Raw genomic sequence first — 25,116 nt, forward strand, 5'->3', positions numbered from 1 at the left:
GTGAGTGAGTGGAGGCGGGGCTCATTTGCATATTCATAGAACCACATATACTAAATGAGGCAAGGGAGTAGAGTTACATTCAAGCTATTTTAAGGCATGAATAATTTTTAAAGGAAAAATGTTTAAATATGTAATTTTGGTCAACAAAGAGGAGTTTTAAGGGATAAAATGATTGCCTACAGGGGGACTTTAAAGCTTAAGCAATATCCCTTCTCAAATAAATTCATCCTGATTTCAGTTTTTAATGGAAAAGGCAAAAATACTAAGCAAGAAAATCTTTTTTTTGCAGTAAACTACTGCCCTAATAGCTGCAAGTCTCACTAAAACAGCAATTAATACTGTTAATACCTACAAAAAACATTTTAAAAACTAAAACAGAAAGGTGTTAACCTTAACTATACATTATTGCTAAATACTAAATTGGCACAATATAAAAGTACACAAAAATGAAGACAGTTTTTGGCTTGATGATGATGATGATGCTCATGACATCATGATGATCTTGTTATCCCCGTGTGAATCCAGTCTATTCCAGATGCCACATGCAGTTCTTCAAGAGACACAAGAGGGACAAATGGTTATATGTGCAGTATGAAAACTTTCTCTCTGGCTCTGTGTACAACTAGGGTTAAAGTTCCTCGTCTTCATACTGAGAACTAGATCATGGCCCGGAAGCCGAAGGATAACGCGGCTCCCAAAGCCAAGCCGAGAGAGAGGAAAAATGCCATGATGGCTCCTGCAGTTTCCGCTTCATGCTGGGAGACTTTCCTGAGGGAACACACAAATTGAGGACATGAAGAACTTTGACTAAACTGTTAGATGAACATCATCAGGACAATGTTCAGTGTGTACAAACGAGATGTAACTAATGATACTTCTGTCATGGACAGATGATGATGATGAGGCACAGAGGATCTTAAATCAGTGTGTTTATTTAGCCAAAAAAAAGTGCATAATCCAAACATAACGATAATCCAAACAGAAGAAGAGCAACGTCACAGCTTGGATCACACAAACAACACCAGATAATGATGAACTGAAAAAACTGATGAAAACCATGAATTTGCAAAGACTATTATTTTTCTAGCAGACCAATATAAAGTCTAATATGTGACCCTGGACCACAAAACCAGTCACATGGGCCAATTTTCTTAAATTGAGATTTATAAGCGGGATAAAAGCTGAATAGATAAGCTTTCCATTGATGTATGGTTTGTTAGGATAGGACAATATTTGGCCGAAATACAACTATATGAATATCTGGAATCTGAGGGTGCAAAAAAATCAAAACATTGAGAAAATCTCCTTTAAAGTTGTTCATTTATGTTCGTGATTGTGCTGCATTCACTCACAAAAATAAATGTTTTATATATTTACGGTAGGAAATTTACAAAATATCTTCATGGAACATTATCTTTACTTAATATCCTAATGATTTTTCGCATAAAAGAAAAATCTATAATTTTGACCCATACAATGTATTGTTGGCTATTGCCACAGATAAACCCGTGTGACTTATGACTGGTTTTGTGATCCAGGGTCACATATGCACTATATTTTGCACACACGTTGCTGTAGTTGTTTTGTACTTACTTTGGTCCGAAGCACATGCAGAGGCTGGCCAGGTATCCGTTGCTGAAGGAGAAGAAGATCATGAAAACGATGTAACAGGCGTCGTGAGCGAACAACACAGGCAGGGTGTGTCTGGGCTGAACGTTGCAGAGGAGGAAGAGAGGGATGAACACCACGCGAGCGATGACCAGGATGGGCAGCCAGACGCTGTCTTTACCGGGCTGAACAGAGAGAGGTCACATGTCAAGACATTCATCAATCCATCATCATCATCACCCAAAACAAGAGAGTAATTAATGACCTTTCATTTGTCAATACACACTGTAGACACTATTAGTGATAGATTGATGTATTGGTCAGATTATATTAAATTACTACTATTAACTCAAAGCTCTTTGTTGTCAATTTCAATAGTTTTGCAAATAGATAAAATGCATAGATTTGTTTTCATTCACTGAAATAAAATATAATAAATATAAATATTACATTGGCAACATGGTAACTAACCGAAATAAAATAAATGTATGTACTAAATAATTACTAAAACTACATCTGAAATAAAATAAAGCTAAATAGAAATATAAAAACATAAAATTAAACAAGTTAAAACTAAACTGAAAATAAAAATTATAAATATAAAAATAAAAGCTCATTCAAAATATTAATAAATACTTCAATGGATAATTCAATACTATAAATAACACTAAACACTGAAACGAATAAGTAAAACGTTTATGAATATTAATACAAATATTGTGTAAATGTTTCAATCAATTTAGTATCATAATGTCACATCTTCAAATCTGTCAAATGTCAAATCTTAATTTTGTATTATATTATAAAACAATAAAGCTATCATTATCATCAAATAAACTACCAAGGTCAATCAGGACGGCATCGGTCATTATAAAACCCTTGCTGGTCAACCACTGCAATCCCTATGCTTAAACAGCCAATCAGTGCATGAGAAAGACGTAGAACAGGACTTTGGCATCTTGAATATATTCTGGGATCATGTGAACGTGGTTTCGCCCTAAAATACTCAAAAACCCATGATAATACCAAATCTAAATACAGCTAATTTAAAGCGATTGCCTGGACGTGACATTTGAATTCCTCCACCATCACAGTCTCCATAAACCCCAGAACAAGTTGACGTACTGCAGCCAAGTTTCTCCCATGATGCTCAGCTTATTTAAATCTCTCATTCCGATGGACGCTATAATCGAGTCAAACTATAAGTATCCTCAAGCACATCAGAAACAAGCGTTACATTGACTGTGGTCACATGAGCGTCAGACAGCTGACTGCACACCAGACGGGCTTCCAGTGGGCATGTGATCAAACATAACCACACCAACTGGCAATTATTATTATTAAAGAATATATATTTTCTCAAACTTGAAAAAGATATTGCAATACATACTATTGTACTGTAAAATTATAAAAATCAAGAATTTAATAATCAACATGAATTTTATTTTACAGAACAGTGAAATTACAACACTAACATTAATGGTAGCCTTAATGTTAGTATTAACATTTACATTTATTCATTTAGCAGACGCTTTTATCCAAAGCGACTTACAAATGAGAACAATAGAAGCAGTGAAACTAACAGTAGGACGACAATATGCAAGTGCTATGACCCTTCTCAGTTTAATCTAACACAGTGCATGTAATTTATTATTATTATTATTTATTTTTTTAAATAAAAAAAAAAAATGAATAGAAGAGAAAGTGTTAGTATTACTGGATCAAGTGCTGCCGAGAAAGATGCGCATTTTCAAAAGTTAAACAATTGAGCTTTTATTTTGGTGGAAAACTGCATGGAGACTCTGTCTCACTGAAGTGCCTTGAAACGAGCAGCGTTATTCAATGTGTTGACCTTATTTCCACTGAAACTGGAAGACAGGGCGGGGCATATCGAACAGCTCCTCCCCTTTTTTCAAATAGCCAATAGTGTTAAGTTTATATCACGGCCAGAGCTGTTGAACTTGGCAAAACCACATTTGACAGTCACAGTCTAATAGATTCCCCTTCTAGATTTAATATGAAACTGTTACTAAAGCAAAACCACTTTTGGACAACTTTTATGATTATTTTATGGTACTTTGTTTTTTTTGTCCAAGAAAGTAAATGTTTTGGAACAACAGATTTTCATTTCTGGCTGAACTATCCGTTTGACATGATGTAAGATTTTCCAGAGAAACGTTTTATTGTTTTCCCTGTTATGATAATTGCTGGAACATTTACACAATAAACAGGCTCTTGAGTTTTTTCAGAAAGAACATCTTCATAGGAATACCTTGAAAACCCCAGAAGGGGAAGGTCAAATACAAAAAGCAGATGCTCCATTTGATTGAAGCCCTAATAAAGCATTCAGAGCACGTGTTTGAAGAGTCCACGTATGCGCCGACTAACACACACATACGTACCCACATACAAACAGCAGTCAGGCTCCTACCGGCCCAGTCCATCAAATTGAACAGGAGAAAGCAGGACACAGGGATGAAATAATCTTCTGTGAAAAGAGACAGGACAGCTGTGGCATTTCTGTAGAGGACATCAATACAGTGAAACATCACACATGCAAACATACTCACTACGCCATGCACTCCCTTCAGCAATAGTGGACTTGACATCAACAGTGACAGCAGGGAAAGTACCAATGGTGACGGTAAAAATAAAGCATACAGAAAGAGCCATCACCCAGATCTAAGTCAGGAGACAAGAGTTATTATAAACTGAGGCTTCCAGTTCTCCAGAACTGAAAAACTGAGAACTGAGAAAAGAGATGTGAGCAGAAGTTCATGCCTTTTTAAAGATTGCAAACACTGACACTTCGGGTCTGGTCTCTTCATCAGTCAGACTCAGGACGGGCCTCTTCTCTGCTGCATTTTCTGCAAGCCAAGAACAAAAGTACACAATCAATTTCTCTATGCAGGGAGTCACGGATGATATGAGTCAGACACAACGTCATAAAGCTGTATTTGTCATTTAGCAGCACTTTGTTTTATTTTATTTGATTTTATAGCGTTTTATTTTATTTTATAGCATGTTGTTTTATTTTATTTTATAGCTTTTTAAGTAAAATAAAACAAAATGATATAAAACAAAATGCTATAAAATAAAACAAAATAAAATGCTATAAAATAAAACAAAATGCTATCAAATAAAACAAAAAATGCTATCAAATATAATAAAACAAAACAAAATGCAATAAACGGAAACAAAACAAAATAAAAAAGTATAGATTTTCTGAGGTACAAATAAATTACCTCACAGTCTTGACCAGAGACATCTGTAATTGGTCTCAATATTAATTCAGTTAATTGTTGATTTGTAACCTTCAGAGAACATAATTTCTACGACCAGATTCATATTTATAATCTTTGCCATAATAGGCCCGGTTTCACAAACAGGGCTTAGATTAAGCCGGGATTAGGCCTTAGTTCAATTAAAGTTGCTTTCAGTTAAAACAGCTCAAACATGCATTTTAGTCCGAGACTAGATTAAAGCCTTGTCTGTGAAACCGGGCAGTAAAGTTCTGCACATTTTCTCCGTGGTCTTATATATTCCTGTAGTCCCATATATTTGTTCATGAGTGTATGAGGGAGCATCAGATGTCACTGACATTTTGCTAAATATGGAACGCTGGGCATTACCTGGTTTCAGCAAATCCATCTTGTTTTCCTCGTCTGCGATGGACCGAGAGCCATTGCTCTCAGAGTAATACTGGAAAAACTCCTGCAGAACAAATAGTTTTAGTCTTCAACATGTAAACATCGAATCGTAATTCTCTGCATTGATTAGAGGAAATGGGACACAGATGTGAATCTCAAGAGTCAGGGCTTTACATCTTACCAATTTGGGCAGGGCGAAGTAAGAAACAATGGCCAGGAGAATAACGACGCAGGCAGTGATGAAGTAGCCGAAAGCACTGTCCTGTAAAGCAGAGCCCGCTGGAAAACACAAGACGAGGGTCAAAACCTGGAAGCACCTGGAGTAGGGTTGCCATCACTGTACCAAAATTTCAGTAGTCAGTGCCAAAACCAGGAACATTTAGCAGTTCTCGGTACCAGAGCAAAAACTGTTGAATTTAGTACTTTAAAAACTTTAAAAACTTGCAGAAATATTGGTACAATAAAAAAAATTCTTTAGTACCGACTGGTACCGATAGTACCAGTACATTTGACATCCCTAATCTAGAACTAAATGAACATTTCCACAAAATAAATCTGCTTCAAAACATATATTCAATCATTTAAAATTACACATGAAAGTCGCAGTGGAATTGTGTTAAGGTGATGATACACAGGGCAACTTTTTGGGCAATGTTGCTGTCAACTGGCAACCAGATTAGACACAGGGCCCCCGACCGATCTAAATTATCCAGATAGAAATGTATTGCCCATTTTCAATGGGAAAGTGCCCAAGCAACAATCGATTGGCAAGACTGCCCATCAACATTGCCCAAAAAGTTGCCCTGTGTATCATCACCTTTATTGGCACATAAATAAACAACTATCAACTAGTGTAGAGCAGCATTTTAGTTCTGACATTTAACATCTACTTTGAATCTGTTTGGTCCAGTGTTATTTTAGTATATTTTTTATACTATTATAGTATTTATTGATATTTTTGTTTATTTTTGTAATTTTGGGAATCACTTTATTGTGAGTTGAAATACTTACATGTTACTACATGTACTTACTATAATAATAACTGTAAATTATGTATAATTACAAGTAACTAACACCAACCATAACTCTAAAGAACATGTTGTGAATTAATATTACTCATTATTTATTTGTGTATTAGAATTTAGTATTATTTATATACTGTACGATTATTGTACTTATTAATATTTTTCATTTTATGTTTCTCATTTTTATTAGCTTTGCTTTTTTTTCTATTTAGCTTTATTTTTATTTTATTTTTTAGTACTTCAACTTATTTTATTTCAATTAAACATTTGTAATTTTTCATTCAAGTTTTTTTTTTTTTTCATATAATATTTATATTTTATTTGATCTCAGCTTTATTTCAATTTACAGAAACTACAGTATTCAACATTTGAAGTGGATCAAAAATGTTCATCAAAGTTATCCTAAGACAAGAACGGGTTGTTCAAAATTCATGTAACTTTGATGAAAGGATTTGATCCACTTCAGATGTTGAATACTGTATTTTAACAGCTTTATTCTGGTTCGGTCCAAATTCTGGTTCCTCCGCTTTGGAAAAGAAGAGCATAAAGAGAGCGATATGGAGGAGGAATACGTACAGGCGATCGCACAGATCATGGAGAAGGCGGCAAACGTTCCTGCAAGCCCTTGGCCGCTCATGATGGGTGTAGTGTAGGACGCCGGGAGCATTCCGGCCAAACCAAACAGACTCCCTTGCAGAATTGCCCCGAATGCTGCAAAAACAGAAGAAGAGTTTGAGAAGAAGAAAAACGTTAGTTAAGACTTGAGATAGCGCACATGGAAAGTCATAAAGGTCATGACAACACAGAACATAATGAAACATTTATGAGAGTTCACTCCTTTCAGATCTGCTCTTTCAAGTAGGACCTTTCCCAGCTTGATTTTCACAACATATTGTGTATTAATATCAGCATCAAAGAATCATGTGTGTGAACTCAAGCCATCTTTTGCTCATTATGAAACCGAACCTTGTGACCTGACCCAGAGGAGAGAAGACCACTGCACTGAGGTCAAAGAGGCCTGGAATAGATGATGATGTGGTACTCACAGTTGATGCAGATGATTTTGATCATAGTGAACGCGAAGAATGGCAGGGGGGCCATCTCCACCTTCACCACCACCGCTGTGATGACAAACACCACCAGAATGACAGAAAGACTGCCTGAGATCCTCAACTTCTGAGGAATCCTGGGAGAAATGAGCAGCAGAAAATCACACAAGGTCAACTCTCCTGGGTTTCATGAGTGGTTATTAGGAAGATTCCTGGTAATCTCAAATGTGACCCTGGATCGCAAAACTAGTCACAAGTCGCACGGGTATATTTGTGGCAATAGCAATTGTATATATAATCGTATCCAAATATGGTCATATCATAACAAACCATAAATCAATGGAAAGCTTATTTATTCAGCTTTCAGATGATGTACACATCTCATTTTCCAAAAATTTACCCATGTGACTGGTTTTGTGGTCCAGGGTCACTAATGTTATTTAGTACCTCATCACTGATTTTCCACATTGAAATTAACTATCAAACTACTAGTTAACTATGAAACAAGTGGAACATGGGAGTGTGTTAAGTCACGAGGGACGTTCTTCCTTCATTCTTTGGTCCAACTCATCCATAAATTGTAATTTAAAAAGAAGTTCATCACATATCCTTAAAATCACAGAACAGTTTCAATGTCTGGTTAGGTCAATTTACTTGTGTGTTCAATAAACCCATTATACATATTTTATCTTTCAAGTTAAATTGGTGGCAGCTCTAATCAATGTACGTTTGTAAATCCCTCTTACATGTAATTTCAGAGTTTGTCTCACCTCTGATGGATGAAGGAGTTGAGGCAAGTGAAAATGAGCAGCGGTACCATGGCGCACAGCGTCATCACATTGTTGAACTTTGACTCTAGGACGTTACGACCATCAATCCCATTGGCTGTCTGATTGTGTTCTCCATTGATTTGTGGGTCCTTCAGACGATCGGTGAAATACTGCAAAACAAGGAGTCAGATGTTGAGCGGCAATCTATGTGAAAGTTCCGTTACATTAAACATCAAAGAGTCATTTGTAAATTAAACTTCAAATACAAAATAAAAAAATGAAGTCATATACACCAATATGAACCAAACAGCCGTTGCTAATGCTTAATCCAAGACCTAAAATACAGTAAATCTTAAGATGTTTTTTCTACTGATTCTACTATTTTTCACTAAATAAACCCAAGATTGACATTTAATCATTGTTTCTGCTAATATAACAATATAGAGTAATGAAAAGATTTCTACTAAAGCATTTAAAGCTACTGTAGGACACTTAAGGAGGACCTATTATGCCCTTTTCAAGACTTGATTTTGTTTTAAGGCTCTACTAGAAGAGGTTTTCATGCTTGAATGTTCAAAACACATTATTTTTCACATATTGTACATTGTTGCAGCACCTCTCTTCCCAGTCTGTCAGTAACGCTCTGTTTAGTGTCTCTATGAAGCCCCTCCTTCTAAAAAGCTCAATGTGCTCTGATTGGTCGGCTGGATCAGTGTGTTGTGATTGGTCAACTGCTTCAAGCGTGTTTGGGAAATGTCACACACCTTACTTTAACTGCAAGTTTCAACACACTACTAACTAACTAACTCAACCAGGCCCCGCCCCTTTATTCTGCATATTAATTATTTCAATAAGGTATATTGTGACGTTTCCGGAAGAAACTCAAGACTACAATGGAGGCGTTTCAGGGAGTTCAGAAACACTGACACTGATATAGAGAAGAACTCCCGCTGGAGGGACTTTGTACTTTGCAGAGCTTTTTTATGCTCAAACAGCAACATTACACACTAAAGAATATTGAAATGTAAAACTGCAAATAGATCCTCTAAAAATCTCCAAATACAAGATGCATTAAAATCTATATTCACTGTTGGTTAATTTATATTGCCAAATGTGTACTCCAAATCCAGTATCTTTCACATAATCATGGATTCATCTAATAATGTGCCAATAAAGATTGTTATAAACGTCTCGATGCTTGTCATTAAAACTCAACGAGACTATTTTTACCATGGTTGCAGTCATGAAGAAATTCCATGGTAGGAGAGTTCCCAGTCCCAGGATGAAAAATATGATCCATACAGCATAGTACCTGGAAGACATGTCATTTTATCCACGTGCAGTTTCACTATTGAGCCTTTGTCGTCCTGTGAGGTGGTTACGCTCACATATTTACCTGTCTCGTGGGGCGTTCACGGCTGTCATGGTGTCTGTCTGACGGATCTGTCACTGAGCAGTTTCACAATCTGGCTTCAAATCTGAAATTACAATCACATGGAAAGGAGACAACCATCAATGAAGATCTATCATTTGAAACCCAATAAACTAATCTTAGTGAAACATTCAGCTTGAGAAGCATGTTTATGCTGTCTTTCTTTAAAATCTATGTTTTGAAATTCTCTTAGCTAATGTAATGATATTCAGACATTTTTAAGTGTGACTCAATGTCTAAATGCTTTTTGAGGACACTGTAGAATTCTGTGGGTTTTGATATTTACTGTGTAAACATCCCTCATTATTACTGCATTTCGTTCAAAAATATGATTCTCCCAATGGATATTTTGGCAGCAGCAACATAAACATTAAAATATCTAAACAAACGTTAATATTTTCATTTCAGAGTCATTTTACATGTGCTTGCAATTAGCCTACGTCTCTAAACCAATGTTTTTGAATAGATCACATATTGTGCTTTATTAAGCCTTAGGTATAGAGTTTATAAAATAACAAAAAATTAATTTCCTGAGCTCAAGCGACAGCTTATCTGGATTTCAGACAAAATCTCCAGCTCTTAAAGAATGAATCACAAAATCCTCTGCACTCAAGAAATGGCAAATATATTGATTCATTCTGCAGTCCTTTGAGAATAAACATACACAGTTAATGAGAAACTTCATGGACTCCAGGACAGACATCCTCTGTACTAATACTGTGTTTCCCATTGATATTATTGATACATGTGAACTCAGTTTTTAAATGTAGTGAATTGCATTGTGCTTTATGCATTTAAGGCTTGGAAATGGATTATGTTGCTCTTAAATGAGGAGCTTCAGAGGCAACAAAGCACTGTAAGAGGTTTTGGATAAACTGTTTGAAAACTAAGATGATAATGGCAGACTGTGATATGCTGTTTATGGTGCTGACAACAATGAGCTTGAAAACATACTGATCCTGATGCATTATCCTTTTCCAAAAAGTATACTTTCAGCAGTCCAATAAAGCACAACTCTATGTACACACATTCAAACAACTGTCAGGATATACAAAACAGTCCTCTTAGTTAAGAGATTTATTGCCGTTCAAAACTTGGTTTGCCATATTATTAATCATTTTTATGTGTTTTATTGTTTCTTTTGTATGTTAAAAGTATTCCTCATGGAGAAAATTAATTTGAAAGAAATTTCAAAGTAGCATTTCATATTATGTTCTACCATTTCTTGGAAACAATGACAAATGAAATAATGAAGGTTTTTATGCTCCATCGCTCTTGCAATATTCACTAAGATAAGGTAAACAGTATTTTCCAAAGAAACTAAAACACACTTTTTTTTTTCTTCTATTCTCTTCTGGAAATGAATAAAATGATCTCACTTTATTTTAGAAAATCTGCACAGTAGGCTAATTAAATAATCAGACCATGGCAAACAGGTTTTAAAAAAAAAACACTTTCTTTCTATAGACATTTTGAATAAAACAACTATAAGTATTATTATACTTTTACTATATAAGTTTTACTATATTCTTCTATAACACATACTTACAAGTTCACCATTTTAAATAGTATTCCAGCTGTCTGTGATCAACACAATTCCATGTGCATTTTGTACATCATCATGACTGAACGGGCCAGTTGCACAAGACCTTTAAATCAGCCACTTGACACAATTGATCTGATTTGGCCAAATTGTGTTACAACCACTGGAAATCTCAGTCACGTTGAGGGAATCTGATTTTAGTCTGATTGACCTAACTCCTGTGAACACATGTCCTAAATACTGTCACTATAGTCTAAAACAGAAACAATCATCTCAAACCAATACATCCGCTTTATTCTTTCATAAAACAACCATAGTAAACATCTCACCACTTAAACCAGGTCAAGATGACCTCTGAAAATCAGCTGTAGAAACTCAATATTTTACTTCAAAGTTAAAAGGGTATAGACAGGACCATTAATTTAGTTGAAGCAATAAATGCCATGGTTAGTTGATAACGGCTGAAACCAAACAAAGCATATCCACCTTGACCGGACTTATCTGCCCTAAGGTTGGCAGGCGTGAGAGAGTGTGTGGAACTCCAGGAATGGACAGATTACCACTGTATACACTGACATGCCAACAAGACATGGTGTGATAACACTAGTCTCAGAACTACAATAAACCTGGTTATTGATGAAGTGCATTAAACACAAAAAAATGCCATTAAGTTTTTTGCAAGCTTGCATATATTAAAAATGATTGTACATGTCTGCACACTACCATTTAGAAATTTTGGGTTTCCAGAAGATTTTTCAAATCTTATGCTCACTAAAGCTGCATTTATTTGATGAAAAATACAGTAAAAACAGTAATATTGTGAAATATTTTTACAATTTAAAATAACTGTTTTCTATGTTAATATATTTTAAGCTGTAATTTATTCTTGTGATCAAAGCTGAATTTTCAGCATCATTACTCCAGTCTTCAGTGTCACATGATCCTTCAGAAATCATTCTAATATGATGATTTGCTGCTCAAGAAACATTATAATCAATTTTGAAAACATTTGTGCTGCTGTGTTTGTGGAAACCATTACAAAGTTCATTAATTTGAAATAAATAATCATACTGACCCTTTTGATCAATTTAATGCACCCTTGCTGAATAGAAGTAATATTTTACTTAAAAAAAAATCTTATCGAACCTTAAGTATATTGAAGGAGTATATGCATTTTTAAATCATGTCATTTTATTGAAGTGTTTTTTAAATCTAGTGTAATTATTTTCATATGTATAGCAATGTTTGAAAGACATCCATCTTTATTTATCAAAAGCCTGTATAACCTTGTTGAAATATCTTATATGCTACCAATTAACATCCAGTTCTTTCATTTTTTCTTACAAGTCTTTCTCAATAATGTCTCTGATTTACAATGTACAATCACTCCCAGATCAGCTCATGGGCCAAATCTGAAAGATGTCATCCAAATCTCCCATTTCCACATGAGCCAAGGTACACAGTCACAGCCGCACTCCACAAATTAATCCCAGCAGCCTACAATCACTCAGTTCCCCAATTTGGTTCACTCCCGTCCTGAAAAACACCTTTGGCAAGTTTTTCGGACGGTCCTCTGACTCTGCTTCCTGGGACTGTGCTTCTAAAAGGTCCCTCAGAGGCGCAATATTTCACAACGAAACTGCAGGATCCTGAAATAGTCTGTCAGTTGGGGTGTTGAGAGGTTCAGCTTCAGCAAGAGGCCTGAAACCTGAGAACATCAGCAATGCATCCAAGAATAAGCTCAGAGCAGATTTGTGTTCCAGTCAAGAGGCACTGTGAACCAATGCTAGCCGTATAGCTTCACAACACAAGAATAAGAAGACTATAATATGAATATGAATATGGATGGAAATCAGAATTGAATCATTCTGGTGCAGATTCCAATTCCACTTAATGATCCTTTCTCATCACAATTCTTTCAGTATCATTAAGGAAGCAATGAAAGGTTTGGGTCAATCAATCCTCTGAGGCTTCATTCACACTGACAGTCCAAATCTGATTATTTGTGTGTCTAATTGGAACCTGATCTAAAATTATTGACTGTCCACATTGTGTTTTGCAACCATTCAGGGGTGCGTTTCCCAAAGCCAACTATGATCACAACAAGTTGTGCCAGTTGCCGCTCGCATCAAATTCAAGTCACTGGCGTTTGCCTACAGAACATCCACTGGTTCTGCTCCCTTTTACTTTAACTCTTTACTTCAGACTTACGTGCCATCCAGGAACTTGCGCTCTGCAAGTGAACGGCGTCTTGTTGTGCCATCTCAAAGAGGCACAAAATCTCTTTCTCGGACCTTTACCATGACTGTTCCCTGCTGGTGGAATGATCTGCCTAACTCAACCAGAGCAGCTGAGTCCATAGCCACTTTTAAGAAACGGCTGAAGACGCTTCTTTTTCGACAGCACTTGATCCAGTAATACTAACACTTTTCTCTACTACTCTATTCTATTCTGTTCTATAACTATAAAAAAATAAAAAATAAAAAAAGTTCTGCATTAGATTAAACTGAGAAGGGTCATAGCACTTGCATTTTGTTGTCCTACTGTTAGTTTAACTGCTTCTATTGTTCTCATTTGTAAGTCGCTTTGGATAAAAGCGTCTGCTAAATGAATAAATGTAAATGTAACTTTAATTATAAGCATTAGGCCTAATCCGTATTTAATTTTTACAATGAAAACTATCCAGTGTTATTTTGCATCTGATTACGTTCATTTGTGCAGTATTTCTAACCTGAATACTGTTAGACCCACCTAAAAAACTTAAAGCCATGTTTATTTTATTTGTCTCTTTATTCTATTGTATATAATTGTGCTATCATTTGCAATTTGTTCATTTGTTTTAATTGTATTACTGATGGTTTACTTGTCTTGGTTTAGTTTGTATTTGTAGTTCAATGATTTAAATAAAGCCTCCCTGTGCTGTAAGCCATTACAACAAAATTGCACAAATTATCAAAAAATTATGAGATAATAACAAATTATCTGTATACCGGTATATATATATGGCAGTTGGTATCGAATATTGATATTTTTCAAGATATCATATCGAAGTTGGAAATTCCAGTATCGTGGCAACACTATAATCGTCTTTATTCCGTGCTGTGTCTCCGTTATATCGTCATTTTCTGCTCGTCCGGCACTTTGCAACAACACAACCTTGTTTCTGCAGCGACTTTCAGCATGTTTCCTATAACAACATCTAACGTTAACGTGGCGTGAGAAAGTCACATAAACCACGTAAACTCCGATCAGAGCGGTCAGACTGAAACTGATTTCCAGAAATGTGATTTGAATAGGATTTCAAACCATATGTGAATGCAGCTCGAAACGGATTTGTAAAAAATAAATTAAATAAAAATACATTTCATGTGATTTTTCTGCGGTACACACTCGGATTCCAATCCGATATGCACAAAAATCTGATTTGGACTGATAGTCTGTACGACGCTTAAACGCCATGAAATCGGTTTCTTCACTTCAGTGGAATAGAATAAGAAACCGTTCCCAGTTCCTCACCCAAGACCTGGAAAAATTTCACAATTGTTACTATGAGCACCATAAAAATTAATAATCTTAATCAAAGCCTCTTTGTAAAACCTGGCTGTGCCAAACAATGAGAAACTCATGGGTTTAAGGCGGTCACAGAAAAACAGCAGACCACGATTACATATATTTTCCCTGACTCATTTCAAATCGCTGCGAGGCAGCTGGACGGCAGGCCTGCTTTCTCTTTTGCATAACATTCAAGAGTCAGAAAGTCACTATTTGCTAAGGCATAAGGCCATTTAATTCACCCTCTATTCTCATCCGCAAGGAATTTATTATGAAAGCAAGAAAGACATGAGTTTGACTAAGTGCGATTGAAATAAACACATGTTGGCTTATTTGTGCCATGCTTCCTGCAAAAACAGAACTCTATAAAACCACTCCAATCTCTTGAAATCCACAGTTCTAGTTTGCTTTAAACAGCATTAAACAACATTCACAACCCATTTTACTTCCTTAATATGATGTATTTCTGAGTTAGACAGGATATTCAATGATAATAAAAGTACAGGGGCCGGTTTCACAAAGCTATTTTACACCGGTCTATAGTGTTAGACAAGTCTAAAATTTGCTCATAGACTAGGCTAATGCAAATTAGACTGTTTCACAAAAATAAAGACTGACTTAATTTAGACCAAAAAAATTAGACACCTTACCCCCAGGCTAACTTAGCTTTACCTTGGCAACCAACAGTAACAATCAGTTTACAAACAGCCAAAAGAAAAGGGGAAATGGCTCATAATTTGTTGTTTGCTGACGACGTTATGGAGAGAGCTATGAGAAGGGAATATTTCCTCTTAAATATTTATTTTTTGGCATCTTGTACCATGTTTTTATATCTTTTCTGTACGTCTTTAACGCTCTGCTCAATGGTTGGATTAACGCTGTTAACTGTCGTAGCAATCTCTTTCCAAATTCCAAACATTTCTTCTTGTTACTACATTCTACGCTAAGTAAAATGTCCTTGTAACTGTTATACTCATCCAACAAACACATGTTTTCCGCTGGGGTAAACTGCTCTGAGTGGTTGAATGCACTTACTTGATCCACCATGTTTTTTGTTTTGAAAAGTGTCTTATTTTACCCAGAATGCATTGCAGTGTAGTCCTACTTAAGATAGTCAGAGTCTTAAGTGCTTTGTGCAACGGTCTGATTTAGATGTCTATCTGAAGTCTGACTATCTACTATATCTAAGCCATAGTCAAAGTCTATCTTTGTGAAACCGGCCCCAGGACGTTATTGGATTGTGAAAACAGGTGGTTGGAGGTGAAGGTTTGGAAGTGTTTTTTGTGTTGTCAGAAGAAAAGGAAAGCCATGTAAGGGTTAATGCATTATGATGCAAGTTTAGAAAGACAACTACTTTTTTTCCCATTTGGAATAACGTAGAAACATTTACAATAAAACCAGGATTTAGGGCTGTACTGTCCTAGTCGATTAGTCGATTAGTTGGTCGATACGTTCTGGTTCGACCAAAATTCTGATTGGTCGATTTTCTGCCGCGTTTTTATTTCATCAGTTTTGCCGCGCTGAGGCGCGCTCATTTCATCAGGTGGAAAGCACTAACTGCTAATGGGGGTGTTTTCAGAGTACCTTTGTTTCACTGTAACAGTCTGTCTTCAAAACACCCCCCTTGTTTTCACCTTTTTTGGATTAGTTCAACCCAAGAGAGAGCGTCGAGCGTAGAAGGTTTGATGCTGAATATTATTTATTTAATTGTGAGAGCGTTTAATAGTCAGTCCTCTTCTAACATGTCAACAACAAAGAAATCGACAGTGTGGCAGCATTTTGTTAAAATTGATAACAGGAAAAAGGTCGAATGCAAAGTTTGCAAGCAACAGTTTTCCACAGCTTGACGACAAACATGACATATCATCTAAAAGTGGTAAGCTCACTTGTCTGCGTTAGCTTGCCCTGTCTGTTTTGAGTAGGCTATGAACATATCAGAATTTGCATATTTCAATGTTTTAGTGTGATAACCTAACTTTTTTATTTTTTATTTTGAGCCTAATGCGCAATTGCGCTGTGCTGTTGGTTGTGTTAGTTTTGAGCCTAGGATGCTTTATTTTTCAGTTATGCACTTTATTTCGTTTCTGCTCTTGATCTGGTTTGTTTAATAAATTTTTTTTTTTTTTATTAAAGTGGACGTGCCTTTTGTGTTTATTAAGAGTAAAAGCTTTAAGTTAATAGTCTATTCGTGTCTCAGCTGCGAAGCTGAGCTCATGTTCAGCCTCGCTCGGTGCGAGGACATGCACAGTGAAATGATAGTGTCTGACAGTTATAACTTATTATTATAACATATGACAAAAATAATTGTCTAAATTATGTTGCATATTCCTCAACAGTTCTTGTGATGATATCACTAGTTGACAACATAGTACTATTTTCGGAAATCATAAGCTATGATATTGCGCAGGTGCACGTGATGCAGCGCTGTCAGAGCCGACAGACTCGAGTGTCAGACTCATTTCAGTGCAAAATAATTAGGTCAAAAACGATTTAATATACTGCAAATAGCCTACTAGTTGTTTATGTTTATTTATAATTCATTTAGGCGGACAACAAGGCTACCAAGTACTGCGCACAGTGCGCATCTAATTAATTTAACGTTTTTTTTCTAACGTCATTTTTAGTCGATTTTAGTCGATTTTTAGTCGAAAATTTCAGGACTTCAGTCGACCAAGATTTTCTTTGGTTGAGTACAGCCCTACCAGGATTGTGCATTAATAAATTAAACTGGGTCAATTTTGATTTGGTTGACTTTAAAGAGAAGTTTTCTTACTCATAAAACAGACAATATTTACAGAGAAATACCTTGATGCGTTTTTTAATGCATCAGGCAGCTGCAATACCACTTAGGAAACCAAAACTAGATTTTGATCTTTTTTTTTTTGCACAGTGCGAGAGTGTGGCCAGAGTTGCATGCCATGCACGCACGACACATGAGTTACATTAAGAACATTTTCCGGCTATAGTACTGAGAGCTCACTGTCTCGATCCATGATACAGCTCACATGAATCTCATCTAAAGATTCGTGAGAGTGCATGAGAGTGCAGGAACATCTTCTGTCCAAACGACGAGCAAATGCATCAGCACCATGACACTTGAAGGAAACTCAACTAAACACCATAGAAAGAAGCAAGACTGTCATTAAAACTGAGTCAAAGCAGGTGCTTTCTTTTAATCGTAAACGTTCCCCATCAGGACCAAAACATCAACAAATAACCCTTTCCTACTGGTGTGTAAATGTGGCAAAATCAAAACTAGTTATCTTTATTGGCTAAATTACATTTCACAAAGAACAAAACCTCAGACCCAAGAAGCATTAACTAGCTCATAGATGACCACAAAGTTAGAGTTAGACATGGACCCAGGCCCGGCTGCAGGATGAAATGACTGAGGGGGCATGTGAAATTGTTAAGCGGGCTATACACACTGATAACTTGCTTATAGTAAAAAAAGATAAGCCAGCGTCATTTATTATGCATATTAACCCTGTCACGCTTAATTTTAATATTCTAACTGACTCCCCATAGTGAGTTTTTTCAAGGCGACTGTTATTTTAGAATTTAGAACGTTCCCCCTTAATGTTTCCATGGCAACGCGTCATATTTGTCACGTGACACACCGCGGATGTATCGCTTTTATTTCCTTTTCCCTTTTTTATTCAAAATATTCACAAACTTGCTTACCATATCATCAACTATCTGATATTCCGATTCTCAAAAATGTGTATATAAGTGTGTTTGGTCATTTAAAAACCTTTCTAAATAATCTTGATCTTGATCTATAACGTGAGATGGCTGTTTCTTGCGGCGCAGTTCAGAGAATCCTGTGAGTCATCAATTTCTCCCGAAATACATGCAAGAAAGTGGAATAGAAGAATAGAGTAAACTACTTTATAGTTACTTCCACTTCCACTGTGTTTGTCTGATATGAATAACACACATCGGCAAATTATATTTGAATAGATTGTTATTGCTGCTTCCACAGACATCAGTGTGTATTTTACAAACTCCAAATGTATTGTTTTACTAGTGCTTAATGTGCAGAGGTGGGTAGAGTATCCAAAAACTGTACTCAAGTAAAAAGTACAAGTACTTATAGAAATATTTACTCAAAGTAAAAGTAGAAGTAATAATCTTAATAGTTACTTGAGTAAGAGTAAAAAAGTATCCAATGAAAAAACTACTCAAGTAGTGAGTAACTAGTTACTTCGGATCATATAGGCCTATATATATATCGAGTTGCATAACGATACAGAATGTGTTCATAAAATACAGCATTTAGTACAAAATTAAAAATGGCCGACGTCCAACATGGCCGATATGAGAAAATGAGATATTAGTCGACTCGGCATGACGCCCTGAATCTAACGAGACTACTTTTATGATTTTTGGACAAATCATTCAGAAGTTAAGCAAAAACAGCCCTTTTTCGTATCTCCGGACCAGTAGGTGGTGCTGCGCCGAAACACAGCATGTCGCCTCAGGTCATGCTTGTGATGACATGTACCAAGTTTTGTCTGAATACGATAAAGCTTTGCGGACATACAGCCTAAAGTCTGTTTTCGCAAGCGCTACGTAAAATTAGTTTGCACGGTATTCGAGAACGGTTCGACGAATCAACTTGAATTGAGCAAGCAGGTACGAGTAGTGAGTTGTCGTCGAAAAAGATGGACAAAGCTAAAAAGCTGTCGGGGGCTAAAAATATAGAAAAAAAAGAGGGAAAAGGAGATGGCATGTCAAGGGATGCAAAAGCAGCTAAATAAGTGGATGGTGAAAGGCAACAGGTAGGATTTTCTTTATTGGAATCTGATCATCTGTTCCAAATTTAACACGCGGAAGCTTTGGTTTCCTTATAGCGTCCAGACTCCAGGCACTTGTTGTGTTACAGCCATGGAAATAACCATTGAATCAAAATAAAATTCTTATCTGTGAAATAAGCATGTCACCCGTTTCAACTCCACCACTCAAATAATCGGAAACGAGAATCGCTCAGAAACGGAATCAAGTGAAAGTGAAAGTGAAAGTGAAAGTGACACGTGACGGCCAAGTATGGTAACCCATACTTGGAATTTGACCTCTGCATTTAACCCATCCAAGTTAATGCACACACATTAGGAGCAGAGTAGTGAGTAGTTAACACACACACACTGCAAACGTGGATACACACCCAGAGCAGCGGGCAGCCTTTGTGTGGCGCCCGGGGAGCGATTAGGGGTTAGGTGCCTTGCTCAAGGGCACCTCAGTCATTTCCCACCAGTTCTGGAATCGAACCAGCAACCTTTGGGTTACCAGTCCAACTCCCTAACCACTAGGCCATGACTGCCCCAGGAAGAATGAGAGAAGAAAGGAAGAATGAGAATCTGAATTGGAATCAGAATTGTTACAATCAAAACGATGCCAAACCCTAATTGTTAGCCTACATAAACTACATTATAGTTAACAGAGAGGGTTCTAGAGGATCTTTGTAGGCTTACTTTTGCATTTTAAGGCATTATGTTGCATTGGTTATAATGATAATGTTTGCCAATTTGCAACTGTTTACTATTTGTTAACATTGTTAATTATATATATATATATATATTTGGGGGGGGGGGCACCAAAATTGTTGCTGCATACCCCTCTGACACTGGCTTTGGACAGTTGGTGGCGCTAGAGGGATTGAGTTCAACTCCAAATTTGCTATGGTGACAGTTCAGACTGTCCTCTATCAGTGTGCCAAATTTCATAACTTTCCAGAAGAAACAGAAGAATAATAAGAACGCCAACGATTTCAAGAGGTGCCCGCGCCCTTTCAGTGCTTGGCCCCAAAACTAACAGCATGCGTGACATGAGGGTAACAAATATTTACTGTATGTCATATAGAAGTGAAACAAGCACAACGCTATTGCAGTTTCTTCAGTAACCAACAACTGATCTCAGCTCTTCTTTACACATAACAATAACTAGGCTATTATTAAAACGGAATAAATAAATAAAAATTGGCACACGTGGTATTCGGACGATGCTACTAAGCGACATGACGTCAACCTGTACTACTTGTTTCCGTGTGTATATATGGCGGCAAAAGGCGCGTCTGAAAAAACTGTCAAAGAAACAATGTAAACATCATAGCATCATTTCACTTGGCTCTATGTACATTTCAAGTCACAATCAGACCAATTTACATTTCACCTTACACTAAACATATTCACATAACCCCAAAGAACAGGCTAGCCTACTATATTTTTAACTTATGAATGATGCCCACGCCAAATACATCATGCCCGACACACGTGGCAACCAACCATTAAAAAAAAAAGTTTTGCTAAGAATATTTCCAATGTAGTGTCGTGAATACATTGGCGCTAAATTTAATACATTTTAATTCTCCCGCGCAAAAAAAAGGCTAAAACAATACCATGCTGTGCCTAAACCCATGTGCGTGAGCCTGAAAACGGTGCCCAAAACACCGCAGACTTTTTACTGTCGGTTTTTGAAAATACAGGATTCAAACGAGAACTATAACAACAGTAACTCGAGAAATACAAGTGTAAGTTACCGTCAGATATGTGGAGTAAGTTGGAGTAAAATATCAAGCCCTTACCTCTTCACGTGCGCAGAGTAGAAGATTGTGTGGACTGAAACTGAGAGAGAGAGAGAGAGAGAGAGAGAGAGAGAGAGAGAGAGAGAGAGAGAGAGAGAGAGATGAGCACACGCAGTCACGCACTCTCTCTCATGATGGTGAGAGACTATATCTACAACACTTTTAATAGTACTTGATCTTTACCATTTTTATTATTAAAATTTTAAGGAATAGGACTAAAACTTTTTATCTTCCTGAGACCCAGAAAAAAAGTTTTTTTACTGTATTATTTTTTTCATGCCATTAAATTGTTTCGAGCATAAGAAACAAATGAAAAAAGAAAACATTTTTGAAAAAACTATATTTTATTTATATGTTATGCTATGTCCTCTGTAAGTTGTTAAAAAAAAGACATCAAATGACATGTATAGACAAAAACAATGAGGTTTGTTTTTTATTCACCAATCAATTTTTAGGTTTCAGGATTTTTTTTATCAAACTTTGTATGAAGATGATTCTCAACTATGTTATGAAAGATACAACGGAATTAATTGATAACACTATGCAATATATGGGTAAAATGGAAATAAATGGGCAATCCCATCCCATTCAATTCAGTTAATCTATATTAATGTGTTCTTGGGGCAACATATGAAAAAATAACTAATAATGGGAGTAATAATTGGCAACAATTTCATAATAATACCTGATATTTAAGAATATTGATATATAAATTCACTTCTTGTGTCTCTCAAAATGCCTGATAAACATGCTTTAAGTCCTGGTGTACGTTTATGAAATCAATGCCCTGTTCTGTAACAGATTATTTATAAATAAATAAATGCCTGAGTTGGAATGGATAGTGAACATAGAAACTAAAAAGCAGCACAAGTGTTCAGAATACATAATAAAGCATCCAATGAGGTTCATTGAGAGAACTGATTCCTGAAATCTACACAAATTCAAAACTCTCTTACATTTGAGTTTTTTTAATGTTATTTCAGTTTAATTAGACTTTATTAACAGAGAAGAGAAGAGATGTCACTGCAAGAGAGAGGGGAAGTTATTTTGATTCAAGATTATGAGGGCCCATGAATAAAAATTATGTCAAAAAATAATTTATAATAATTAATGCAATATTCCATAAAAATACAAACTGTCAAAATAATGATTTCATGATGACTAAATCTCTGAACACAAATAATTATTCCTTCCTATCAGATACTGATCATCTGTTAACTGAAGTGAAATACAAACTGCACATTTGCACACATATATGAAATCCAGATCTTCATTAAATACATTCCTCTGTAAAATCTAAAGTCTTTCTATCTCTCAGCGAACTGAAAGCACTGCTGTGTTTCTTTAGACATCATCTACCCTCTCTCTCTCACGCTCGCTCGCTCTCTCGGTCATGAATGAGTAGCATGTGACAACAAACTTTGCTTTGCCTGTTGACAGTGACAAACATCTGCTGTTTTGTTGTAGTGTGGAGATGCACTCCTTCCATGTGAGATTCCACAGCTCCCATCAGAACACAGCTGCACTTCCAGACTTTCCCGGAGGAGCTCACAATGTCTACTTTTCAAGGACATGTTTCTACAGTGTGCTACAATTTTAGTTTTCTGCAATTTTCTGTCACTATCATGTGCTGAAGAAGTTTGAAGTTTTCAAAACTGAACTCAGATTGCAAAATTACGTTCAATAATTGATATTATTTTATCTTTGCACCCTGGCACTAAAAATACAACAAGCATCATCATGCATTCTTATTTAAAGTCTTCCTAAGTGAATAACGCATGACATAATATGGAAGAATTTCGTGACCTATGCTGCAAATGTCAATTTGAAATCAACATGAATTCAATACTGATATTTTTACATTCAATTCACATTCATGGTTTTATTTTGCATGATTTCTCAGTGGATATTATTGTAAAGAGAGTGTTTGTCATAATCTTTCAACAACTTAACGTTGATTAAATTTAGTCACCGTTTTAATAAAATCACTATGAGGTCTGGCTCCATTCTTGTATACAAACAGGAACTTTTCATGATACACTCAATTCTAAACGTGCAAAAATACAGGGATTTACACTTGCAAATGCAGTTTCATGTTTTAGACCCACTGTGTAATTAAAATACAATTTAACAGACGAGTCCAGTAAACAAGTTGATGTTCATTCTCAAAGCACTTTAAATGGATTCTGTCTTGTTTACGTCTGTAGGTTGGGTCTTGTGTCAGAAGAATTTGTATGTTTAAAATAGAACTGGCAAGCGTTTTGTATTCTTTTGGGCTGCCGCTTAACCACAAGGTTAGACTCTGTTTGCACTTATATAGTCCGACCGCTTCCACCTACACCCTGTCTAGTCTAAAACCAGCCATGGTTTGAGTGAGACAGTCCCTCCATGGATATGAGGTTTAACAAGTAAACATCCGGATAAAGTGAAAGGAGACAAAAACAAGCACTTCTTGGGCAATAAAACTCAGAAGGACAACTGTTTGATACCATCGGCTTTAAAATGAGTGCAACAAACTTGTCGCATTTAGACTGACGGCTTCACCGTATACACTGCCTCCATTCAGTCATAACCCAGACAGCGACAACACATGTGTCGGCCCAGATCTGGCTGGTGCGTGTGGAATCCACGTGTACCAGATCAAGTCACACCGATCCAGGAGATGAAGGGTGAATGAAATGACTCCGTGATTGTGCCGTTCACTGGGATCATAAGCTCTGTTTGCTCCAGGATGAGTGTTAGGGAAATTCAAATAATGTAAGTCACTTTGGATGGAAAGAATCTGTTAAAAAACAAGCATTTGATATGAAAGAAAAAAGAATGTTTTAAGGGTAAATGTGAGTCATCATCTTTATAAAATAAAATTACTGACACTATTTTTCTAAGGTCATTTGATCTGGAAAGAGGGGTGCTGCAAAAGAAAGCTCAATTGATAAAGAATCACCCACCTTTAAAATAATCACGTTTTGTTGCAGCCTGAAATGAAGACGCAGACAGACACAGTTTTTGTTTTATCCAGCTGTATTTACTCAACTTATAACATCCAAGTGAAAGATATAACACCAACATGTCAGAATGTCCATCTTCATTTCAGGCTTCAAAGCAACACAATTAGATTATTTTAATGGGGGGTGATTCTTTTCTATCTGTGTGTGTGTATATATATATATATATATATATATATATATATATATATATATATATATATATATATATATATATATACAGTTGTGTGCAAAAGTCTTAGGCATGTTAATACCCCAAAAACTAAATCCAGAAGAACTGCGGGAACGTCTCCGAGACGCTTGAAGAAACCTTCCTGCAAAGCTACATGTGAAAAGTACTGGCACTTGTGTTAAAATGGTGTAAAGTGAGAATGCTTTCAAAAATAAAATCACAAATTGAATTTATTTATGATTTAATTTCTATTATCAATATATGGTGTAACGACCCTTTGCGTTTAAAACGGCTTTTGTCCAGGTACACTTGCGCATCGTTTTTCAGGGAGCTTTGCAGGAAGGTTTCTTCAAGCATCTTGGAGACGTTCCCGCAGTTCTTCTGGATTTAGTCTGTCTCAGTTTCTTCTGTTTCTTCATGTAATCACAGACGGACTCGATGATGGTGAGATCAGATCATCCTGGTTCACCGTCTGTCTATCTCTACACTACATTCCCCAGGATCCTCTTTGGCGCACCTGCAATCACTCTCCCCTGAGTATAATCACCTGCACCTGTTCACAATCAGCAGCCTAATCAGAAAGCTCTATAAAATACTCACCACAGCCTCAGTTCAAGTTCAAGCCTCCAACAGGAACAGACCTTTATCCATTGTCTCCGATGCATCACGATTCCGCAAAGTAACGTATACTCACCTGTGAAACACTAACCTCTGTATCATTGTTCCG

At 36.3% G+C, this 25,116-nt stretch overlaps 1 protein-coding gene across 3 annotated transcripts in view; it reads right to left on the reverse strand.

Annotated features, from left to right (window-relative positions):
- Positions 1-87: 87 nt before the first annotated feature.
- The window catches only part of slc29a1a (solute carrier family 29 member 1a), a 39,541-nt gene continuing 14,512 nt past the window's right edge, over positions 88-25,116 (reverse strand). The window contains exons 2-14 of one of the 3 annotated variants that reach the window (XM_079855087.1): positions 21,213-21,252; positions 9,499-9,580; positions 9,333-9,414; positions 8,103-8,272; positions 7,330-7,469; positions 6,860-6,994; positions 5,440-5,537; positions 5,241-5,322; positions 4,390-4,475; positions 4,179-4,290; positions 4,011-4,096; positions 1,594-1,793; positions 88-768 (exon numbers count right to left, since the gene is read on the reverse strand). In XM_079855087.1, the coding sequence (XP_079711213.1) occupies positions 657-768; positions 1,594-1,793; positions 4,011-4,096; positions 4,179-4,290; positions 4,390-4,475; positions 5,241-5,322; positions 5,440-5,537; positions 6,860-6,994; positions 7,330-7,469; positions 8,103-8,272; positions 9,333-9,414; positions 9,499-9,527 (1,332 nt within the window). In that variant the 5' untranslated portion in view covers positions 9,528-9,580; positions 21,213-21,252 and the 3' untranslated portion in view covers positions 88-656. The remainder of the gene's footprint in view (positions 769-1,593; positions 1,794-4,010; positions 4,097-4,178; positions 4,291-4,389; positions 4,476-5,240; positions 5,323-5,439; positions 5,538-6,859; positions 6,995-7,329; positions 7,470-8,102; positions 8,273-9,332; positions 9,415-9,498; positions 9,581-21,212; positions 21,253-25,116) is intronic. The other 2 variants (XM_079855089.1, XM_079855088.1) reach the window with 2 other exon arrangements.

This window comes from Squalius cephalus (assembly GCF_949319135.1).
Source record: "Squalius cephalus genome assembly, chromosome: 21".
Taxonomy (NCBI): Eukaryota; Metazoa; Chordata; class Actinopteri; order Cypriniformes; family Leuciscidae; genus Squalius; species Squalius cephalus.